This window comes from Temnothorax nylanderi, unplaced genomic scaffold (genome assembly GCF_030848795.1).
Source record: "Temnothorax nylanderi isolate EJ_2023f unplaced genomic scaffold, tnyl_v1.0 TNYL_tig0005_pilon, whole genome shotgun sequence".
NCBI classification, from domain to species: domain Eukaryota; kingdom Metazoa; phylum Arthropoda; class Insecta; order Hymenoptera; family Formicidae; genus Temnothorax; species Temnothorax nylanderi.
The window spans coordinates 146,972-157,054 of NW_027249067.1; the positions used below are offsets into that span (position 1 = coordinate 146,972).

At 46.5% G+C, this 10,083-nt stretch overlaps 2 protein-coding genes across 2 annotated transcripts; one reads left to right on the forward strand and one right to left on the reverse strand.

The window, feature by feature from the left end:
• Positions 1–51: 51 nt before the first annotated feature.
• Mtp (microsomal triacylglycerol transfer protein) lies at positions 52–9,763 on the reverse strand. Its single transcript, XM_071711467.1, has 6 exons — positions 9,155–9,763; positions 8,269–8,442; positions 7,608–7,631; positions 6,854–7,047; positions 4,784–5,437; positions 52–4,264 (listed from the first exon to the last, which is right to left on the reverse strand). The coding sequence occupies exons 2-6, from the start codon at positions 8,336–8,338 to the stop codon at positions 2,519–2,521; spliced, it is 2,688 nt and encodes an 895-aa protein (XP_071567568.1). The 5' UTR covers positions 8,339–8,442; positions 9,155–9,763; the 3' UTR covers positions 52–2,518.
• LOC139775487 (protein DVR-1 homolog) lies at positions 860–1,906 on the forward strand. Its single transcript, XM_071711518.1, has one exon. The coding sequence runs from the start codon at positions 860–862 to the stop codon at positions 1,904–1,906; it is 1,047 nt and encodes a 348-aa protein (XP_071567619.1).
• Positions 9,764–10,083: the final 320 nt, after the last annotated feature.

Sequence of the window (10,083 nt, forward strand, 5' to 3'; positions counted from 1 at the left end):
AGGATTTTCGAAATATTTCAGTATTATGTTCGTAAGAAAATTCCTGATAAATTGCATAGATTTTCTCATATTTATTCAGATTTTTACAAAGATGTGTTGGCGGAAGAAATTTTATTAACTGAAATACTTCATTATTAATTTGTCCGAGTTTTTCTGAAAAATATTCCAATTCGTGTAAAAAAAATCTGAAAAATTCTGAGACATTTCTCCACTGGGGATATCACGATCTTCTTTTCAACAATTGTGACGCATGCAAAGCGGCGCAAAGCCCTGGGAAAATCTTTAGAAAAAATGCTATCGATTTTCATTGTCTAAAGTCGCATTCTTCGGCTAAAGATACCGACGAGCCCGGAGCGACTGGCGGGGTAAGTGTACGTAGGGTCGCTCGGTCGAGTGGTGGTCTGCGGTTGATAAGGGCATTCCAGGCGGTAACTTCGAACGCCTCGATTGGCGGCTATTTTGGAGAAAACGGATCCTCTTCAACCGGAGCTCTCGTCTTCGAGGGATACGACGTCCGCAGTCCGAGATAGAACAGCATCGACTTCGTTCCTCCTTCAGGAGTTTTAAAAAAAATTTACCGAAGTGAAAAACTTGTACGCCTCTTATTTTACCTAAAGGAAAGAAATGAGAGGTCAAAATTTGTGGGAGGTGAACGTTTTGAACAAGCATATCGAAATAGACTCTCATCTTTATGAGAGCCGCGAGTTTTAGAGATTTTTTTATTCAAGTCTGATGAAGAAGATACCGAGATCGACTATTCAAGGTGCAATACTGGAAATATTTTAATATTGTACTACAGTTTCCCTAATAAAATCCAAGGCTTTTCCTGTTTTCGTCTAAAACACATAAAGGCTCTGCAATGCGACCCCCAGAATACTGCTCCAAGGTGCTGTTGTTAGTCGCGGGTGCTTTCTTCGCCTGCTGTTTGTGGAAGACCGGGTCGATCAGTCAGTGGAGCTCCAACATGAGCGCGAAGGCGTTGATCCGATTCGACCTGTTGATCCCGTCGTCGTCGTCATCACCGTCGACGTCGCGCCGATCTCCCTTCAACAGGACCAACATGAGAATTTCGCGCGACGTCGCGCATCGCCGGAAGAATAAGAGCACCCTGTTCATGTACATGCTGCAGCTGTACCACCGGCGCCCGAACGCCGTCGTCCGCGCGATCAAGCCGGTCCACACTTCCGGCCCGATCAGCGACGGCGGCAGGATCCTGGAGTTCGCGATCCCGTCTGTCGGCGTCGACGAGACGCTAGAGACCGCGGAATTGCTCGGGATAGCCGGTGCGATAATCAGAGTGCGATTTGTCGACGGTCCGTCGACGACGAAGAACAGAAACGAGGAGATCCGGAGGGCCAGGAAGGACGGCGCCTGGCGGGCTTTCGACGTCACGTCCGCCGTCGCCGGCAGGAACGATACCGTCCAGCTCTGGGTACACGGCACGTTGACGTATCGTCCTAACGACGACGGTCCAATCCTCCTGCTGAATTACAGCAAGGTCCGGCGTTATCGACGATCCGCGAAGGAGCCGGAGGATCCGGATCGTTGGGAGGACGGGCGACGACGACGTCGAAACAACTGTCACCGGCGTTTCATGTACGTGAACTTCTCCATGATCTCGTACGACAAGTGGGTGCTCGCACCGGACGGTTACGAGGCCTATCAGTGCTCCGGCAGGTGTTCCTTCCCGATGGGCGATCACCTCAGTCCGACCAATCACGCGATCGTGCAGGCGTTGATGCACGGCGCTCTCCAGATCAGCGAGAGTGGCAACAAGCTGGGTAAACCCTGCTGCGCGCCCACCAAACTGGAATCGATGAGTCTGCTCTACGTGAACGACAAACGTACCGTGACCTACGAGTACGACTACGAAGACATGGTCGTCGTCGAGTGCGGTTGCCGCTGATCAGTGTAATTGGACCACACGTGGACAGTGGACGAACAATATGTGTCTTTCGCTTTTTTATTAACAGAATTAACGTAGAAACGACCGTACAAAAATGCAGAAAAGAAATACAGTTGAACCCAGATAAGTTAAACGATCTTTTCAAAGAAGAGAAGAAGAATACATTGTATCTTTGTCGTGTGTAATGTTAAAATTGAAGTACAATGACAAATCAAAGATAAATTATGTTTTAGAGTATGCAGAAAAAAGGAGTGTTATGTACAAAATAATCTCATTAAAAATGCGATTAATTTTTGGGATTAATTAAATGAGAATAAAGAGAAAATTTTCTAGATTTTAAACCTCATTTTCATTGTCGAAAATTTAAAACAATATTAATCCCGATATGGTAACTAAAATAAAATTGAATAATTAATGTATTATTCATAGGAGACTTCAGTTAACTTCGAACGTCATATCGAACGTTCACTGTCCATCGATTTGAACACAGACGCTGCCGTACTCTGATTCCACCTCACAATAATGATAATAATAATAATAATAAAAACAGTTTCGTGGTACTTTACCGATTATGCATCATCAAAAAAGTCACTGAGCAGTCTTCGGTATGCGTTAACTTAAATTCGAAAACTTCGCGCACATCTCGTTGTTCTTTTGATTGAGTCTGTAGGATCTGCCGGACGAGTGGATCTTCGAACGGCGCGTTTTCCTCAGCTTGTGCCGGCTACCGGGTATTCTCTCGATTTTGTAGACCTGATGCCTCACCGTGGTGGCCGGCTGGCTCAATCTCATGCACAACGCCACAGGCCCGCTAAAGTCCACGTTCGTGGACAGCTGGAGCTTCGGCTCCATCGCCATCGTGAATTCCGCCTTGCTCTGTACGAAACTCGTGTGCACCCTGGTGCCGCCGTGGACCATCACGCCGGCATCCATCTCAACGAGAGAGCGCGCGTTTCTCGACCACAGGCTCAGCTGGATTTCACCGGCCAGCTCGAAGCTCACGGCGCCCTGAATATCGATCTCGGCGACAAAACCGGATCCCAATGGCACGTATTCGTTATGACTGTACAAGGAAGCGAGGGCTTGGAAGGCAGGGGTCCTCTGGTCCGCCGTGCCGGACCAGACGTGGCCCATCAGCTCGCCCTGTCCGGAGAAGAAGACGAACGGTCGTATCCCGACGTCGAGGAAGTCGATCTCCATTCCAGCGGTGGCCACCTCGTCGTCGGCTTGCGCTTCATCCTGGCTCGAGACGAAGCTGCCGAGACCGCCGGCGAACAATCCCAGCGAGAACATCGCTTGCCGTTCTTTGTTACTCTCCAGCACGACGTCCACGATGCCACGCTTCAGGAGGCCGGAATTCACTTCCTGAACGGTAACCAGAGAACCGTTGCTGTCGGGCGATCGCAGGAAGCTCCTGTCGAAGGCAGTGCTGAGGCCTCGCTGCGCTTTCACATGATAATTGTTGAGCGTCACGTTGCCGCTTGCGTATATACTCCTCAGGTACTCGGCAAATCGCGCGTCTCTCTCGGCAATTTGCGTCAAACGTTGACTTAGGTACTTACGGACTTCGTAGGCCGAGTCGTTGCTACTCAAATATCTCACGAAGTCGTGTAGGGTCTCTTTGGAAGGCTCGCTCTCGAGGATAATGTCCAGCGCGATCGTCCGCGCGCTGCTGTCCCTTCGCGGCCTTCCGATCTGATAGAAGACCCTAATGGCCGCGCTCTTCACTTCATCAGTCACAGCTTCGCGCGGCAGAGCCTTTAAAGCGCGCCAGGCGGCGATGCTGATGGCTTTGCTGTCGCTTAACGCGTGCACCAGCAACGTGGGTATCGCCGCCGCGCTCCTCAAGTTTCGCAGAGCTCGCAGGAACTTGAGCTTGCACTCCTCCCCGGTGCAGGTCTCCAGGCCCAGTTCTAGGCTAACTCGGGCTTTCTCTATTACCTCGGCGGACCCGTAATGCCGCGCCATCGCGCCCGCCGCGAGCGCGTAGGTCTCGGACACCTTGTCACTCTGCATCGTCTCTTCGGAGCGTCTGAGGATATCCTTGGCAACGTCGACGTGCGGCGTCGGCGAGAGGGACAGTGCCCACAGATACCTCTCAGTCTCGTCGCCGGTCTCGTCCTGTCGAAGTATTTTCATGGCAGTTTGATGAGCGGGCAGTGTAGACGCGGCACCAAACACGTCCAGCAGCTGCATCTTTATCTGTTGATTACGCGGAGTCTTCAGGACCTTGTGCAACTCCTCGGGCGAGGCGTTCCTGACTAGAGGTAGAAGTTTGAGAAAGGCCGACGCGGATTTCGCCGTGCCCAGCGCGGAAGCGGTGAGCGTTTTGTGATATTCTTCGATCGCCCGGTCGATCTGTAATGAGATGTATATTTAAGCCTTAATAAGTCAATGCAAAATATAGATATTATTAAGGTACTTATTAAAAAGATTGAATGTACTTATTAAAAAGATTGAATTGCGATTTTTATCGCATTAAATTTTTGTCAATAGTCATTAATGTAATATTCGATGTCTCATAAGAATCATTGTAAACTAATGTATTAAATGCGAATGTTATATAGCTTGTAAGTTACTTTGTATTTATGTTAAAACTTTAGATGTCAACAAAAGAATGTTGATAAAAAAGAACGTTTAATTTTTTAAATAATTTTTTTTAAAAGCGCATTTATATATGTGTAATTTTTTTTCCTCAACAGCGATAATACTCGATGCCCTTGGAGGCGTACGACATAATGCATGCATTTTTTTTTACTATTTATCTATTTTTTCTAACTATATGCGTCAGAACGTTTTTTATCAATGCATCAGAGTTATCTGTTTCTATCGTCCGGGAACAATAGAACAGACCTTGGACCAGGCGAAGGGATTTACCGTGGGACATCCGGCGTCAGGACATGTGGCGGGCATCGGTTGGAGCTCGATGCCGGTCTTTTTGTATTCAGGCTTGAGGAGCATCACCGCGTGCTTCGCGGAATTCGCCTGAACCGCAGTTGCGCTCGGGATCGCAGCTGCCTGTTTCAGCGTTCTCTCCGACACGACGCTCGTCCCGACGTCGGACTTGGCCACCAAGGTCATCCTGTGCGTCTCGTAATCGAAGACGTGCTCCGGCAGCAACGACTGTGTCAGCACGTACGTGGAATTGCGATAGCTCTCGAGTCTGACGGCGAACACCGGGTTCGGATGTTTCCTCGGCGGCGGCAATGTGCCGTGCGCGCAGGCAGTCTTTCGTTTCTCGATAACGTTATCTCCGGACGTCACGTAGGCCACGTTGCAGAGGCCGGAGGCGTCCCGTTGGCGCACCTCGTCGTCGAGCGTTCGGTACTGGAAGAGACTAGCTAGACCGCGCTTCAGGTTCGCGGACGACGCGCTCTCGGCCGGGTCCATGTACACGGCCTCGACGTCGCCGTGCCGCCAGAGAATGAAGAAGGGCTTCTCGGCGACCTGTTCTACCTTGGACGAGTGCTCCACGAAGCCCTCCGGTTCCGGGGCTCGTCGAGACTTGATCCATAACTGCGGTAAAAGTAACTGAAAGAGAATATCAGAATATTTATTAAAAGAAAAAAATATCGAGATTTGTTATATATTCGAGAATCGTGACTCAAATCCAAAATTTCCTGGAATATGTACTTACAAATTGTATATATTAAAATCTATTTCATTAAAAAAGTTTTTAAGTCGCTCTATGAATTAAACTAATATCATGTATAAAATATCTTACTTATTTTATTGATAATAATTACCTTGCATATTATTTCAACTGTAATATATTTTGCTAATAAGTATGTTTTGCATCAATCAATAATACATTTAAAATTTTTTTCGATAAATCGATAAATAGACTTTAATAGTTTAATCTTTCGACGTATAGAAATATTATAACGTCAAAAGTTTGCTAATAACTGACTTATCAATAAATTATTTTCAAGGCTTTTTTCTTTATGATTTTGTAACTCGAGAAACATTTTATCGCTCTCGGATAGAGGGTTATCAATATCCGGCACGTCCTCTCTCAATATCAACGAGCGTGTTTTTCATCGCATTGAAATCTTCTCGGAAGTTAGATGATAGGTGTTTTTTATCTTTTGCATGAAATTTCTTTAAAGGTGGCTCACACAGACATGAGAGAATGAATATGCATATATGTCAAAACAACTTATCTGGTTTTGAATTCCATTATTAACTGATTGTGACATTTCGCGATTACAGCACGTGCGGAACAAAAATATGTTCATGGAATGTAATAATTAATTTTATTTTAATAATTCTTCTTTTCTGTGCTAAGATACAAGTAATTTTTCGAAAGAAATAAATATAATAATTTATTACGTAAAAATGTCTTATTTATTTAATACATTAGCTGCAATGAAATAAGCGTGATATAAAATATATTTTGATATATCAAGAGTCTGAATAGATTTTTACAATTAATATAAATGTTGAAAGCGAATTTGTATATGCGATTAAATAATTAAATTTGCATTTTAATACAAAATATATAACTAGTTTCTTCTTCATTTTACATTTACATTTTTTTTTATTTCATAAGTTTTGAAGTGGACGTGCACGTGTGTGAATAATGTTAAGCAAAATTTGCATAACGCAAACTCACTAGACTTAGAGTATGTATCTTCTTAACAACAAACACTTGACGCATTAATATAATTAAGACACTTTCACGATTTAATTATTACATTTATTTCTTTTAGAAATTTAATACTTGTTTTTCGAAAGTTATTTATATAATTAATATAGATGTTGCATAGAAAACAGAAACTAATTCTCTCTCTCTTTATCTGTCTCTAAAATAAAAACTAAAATAAAACAGAGGATGACTTAAACCATTAAAATTATTCGATATTTTCGATATCGTGACAAAGAACCTTATCGAAGACGTTTCAGCTCGCGATGCTTGGTTTGAAAATAACGGACAGAGTGCCATACCTCGAATTTCAGTAAAAAGATATTGGGATCGTTGGAATCCTGCCATAGGGCGGTGATGTCCAGCTCGCCGGTGAGTCGGTAGCCGACGTCACCCCCGGATTTCGGCGGTTCGGCCTCTCTGAAGATAAGCGTGTTCGTCAGCGTGTATTTGTGGCCGCTTCCTAACTCCCAGCCCCTGGTGCCACCAGCTACGGCTGCAAGTATTACGCATAATTTCCAGTAGTTACTCGTTATCGCGCGACAAATCATCGTGGGTCTTTGAGGTAGATGTGTTGTGTGTGTGTGTGTGTGCGTGCACGTGTGTGGATGTATGCGTATGGACCGTACGCTCGACAACGTCACCGATCGCGAGTCGCGCGTCGACTGACAATGACGACGCCAGGCACTCCAGGCAGGCGACGAGGATCGCTCCTCTCTCTCGAGACAGTTTGAGAAGAGACGCACGATACGCACTACGTGTGTGTGTGTGTGTGTGTGTGTGTGTGTGTGTGTGTGTGTGTGCACGTCTGTGTACGTGAGCGAGTGCCTCTGTGCGTGCATGCGTGTATGTAAACGGAATACCGTTAATTCGCGCGGAGTCCCTGTTACACGACGGGCGAGAATGGGCGTCGCGTGTGATCTTTTTTTATTTTTTTCCCCTTTCTTTCTTTAACGCCTTGAAAGATTGTTGCGTGAAACGATTCGACGAATTTTTTTAAAAAATCGCTTGAAACGTTTCCTTTTTTAATTACGTTTCGACGATGAGAATAATTACCTGGTGCCATTCGACAGTACGAACCTGTAAAAAAAAAGAATTCTTTTGTACTTTTCATCGAGAAATAAAGATTATTGTACGGGGTGTGCAATAAAACATGATATTAGATATTATTCATTTGCCTATCAAGACACGTGTCAGTCTTAGCATTTTTCTACGTACGTTTATGCAGTGCAATGATTACTGAGGTTGTTATCAGTTTCACTTATCGTGTCTCTATAGATGCGGTAGCATAGTTCATCATTAATATATCTTTTTATGTTACAAGGTCCGTTTAATTTTTTAAAAATTCTGTCCAACAGATTCAACGTACAGAACAAATAGAGATTTTTTTTAAATTATACAAGCGATAAAAAATTATTCTATATTTCTTGCGTGTCTCTTCGCGAGGGAAGGTGCCGGTTAGCCGGTTGTACTAGAATTTATACTGAAGCAGCAGCATCGTACTTCAATGGACCGCCATGTTCCGGCCGGCTCGTACGGCGCATTTTTCAATGAACGACTTTGGGGAGACGGGGGGAGACCAGGGGAGACGAGGGGCCACCGTGGGGAATGACCAGGCCCGGGAATGCGGTGCGAGGGGGGTAGGCTCGCGCGGACAGGGTGGGAGTGGAAGCAGAAAAGGCAGGGGGAACGACGGTAGGAACCGCCGGTAACTCACCGAGGAGCGTCAAAAGGTAGACCAGGCAGACGGCGAGCATCCTGGCCGTGCCCCGAAGACAACCGGCCATCCTATCCTCGCTCCCGCTGTCGTCCTGCGCTGCGCGCCGTGCCGTGCCGCGACGTCCGCTCCGTTCCGCTCCGCTCCGCTTCTGACCGCGCTTCTTCGCAACCTCTGCGGGTAAACACGAATAATTAGACGGGGCAGGCCTGCGTTATCGTGGTCCCCCCCCGGTTCAGAAACCCCTGGGGCCCCCCCTGCCCCCCGCCGCCGTCGCCGTCGCCCCGCGAGTCCACTCCGGGGGACTTGACAGGGTCCTTTGCCTGCGGTCCCCTCCTCGCCACGCGGGCCGCACACATGTACGCACGCATCCGTAACGGACGCTGGAGGAGAACGAGTATCGGTGCCCCCCCTGATACTCCGGACCTCGGACTCCTCCGCGCCTGCTGCGGGCTGTAAATCACATATACGCGCCGCGCGCGGAACGTGTAATATCGCGAGATCGCTTGATGACACATCGTGGAATCAATGACCGTCGCGTAAAAACGCGAGATGTGCGTGGAGAAAAGAGCCCATTACGAGTGCGGAAGCCGCGGCCAATTTGTCCGATCCGGACTGACGAGTGCGCGCTATACCGAGTGTCCCGGCTACTCGGCGCTTCCCGTGGTCGACGTACCGGAAACTAATTGTTTTTTCTTTCGACGAAAATTTCCTTCGATCCTAGTTTTTGTCCAGATTATTTCCACCTTTCCTTTTAAATCTATTCCGCGGATACGTCGCGGATGCACCGATTAAAGCGCTCGGCTTAGCGCCGTCTCTTTTTCTAGACACTATGGTCTTACCTACGATATGAAAGAATAAAAACAGAAAAGGAAAATTTACTTACTCTCTTAGCAATATTTTAATACGTTCTATCACCAAGACCGGTTAGTTTGACGAAAAAAAAAACCCCTTTTGATAACAAGCTTATTTCGGGTCGACGAGCGTAGAGATCGACGTTATCAAGCTCACAGAGCGGATTAGAATGACAATCCGATGACACTCGCAACCGAGCGTTCGCGTGCCTGTACTCGGCGGCTAAGCAGAGCGAGCGGATTCCAAAGTGCAACTGGCGCGTGGAAATAACTAAATAACATTTCGATAAGGCGCAGTCCAATCGGAACGGCGAGGACGACGGAACGCGGACCGACCGGAGCGGACTCGAGGCTCGCGCGACCGCCGGACGAAGTGGAGAACGCGCGAGAGCGAGATAATACGCGTCATGGATCTACGAGGCAACTGTCTGCGAAGGTCGTGAGCGACCACGTCGAACGAGATGTCGCCGTTCCGTCCGAGGCGAATAGTAACGAACGTTCCTGGTAGCGTTCTTATCAATTAACCGTGGCCTTTGAACTCGACGATTTCGATGACCTCACCGACGTCGTCGTTCATCGATACCCGGTCGCTCGTCGACTCGTTCGCGACGTTAGACAGTCGCGCGCCTAATGTGCCGATTAACTTCCGTTTATGCGTAATAAATGGCCTTTGAATCGACGGAGGCGAACAACGTATAATAAATTGAGCTAATAAATGCAGACTTTAATGTAAAGTTTAATCGCAGGCTGTAACGTGAAATCGTGTTCTCTAACAATTTGTTATTGATTTCTCGCACAAATGGTATAAAAAACAGGAAAAAGATTGATATAGAGTGATTTAAAAACGACTTGAATTTCTTATTTTTAATATTAAATCTATGTATCTCAAGCATATTTATTAATTAGATATTAATACTTGTTTTTTTCTTTCTCTATTTTCCTTTATATATATATGCATACG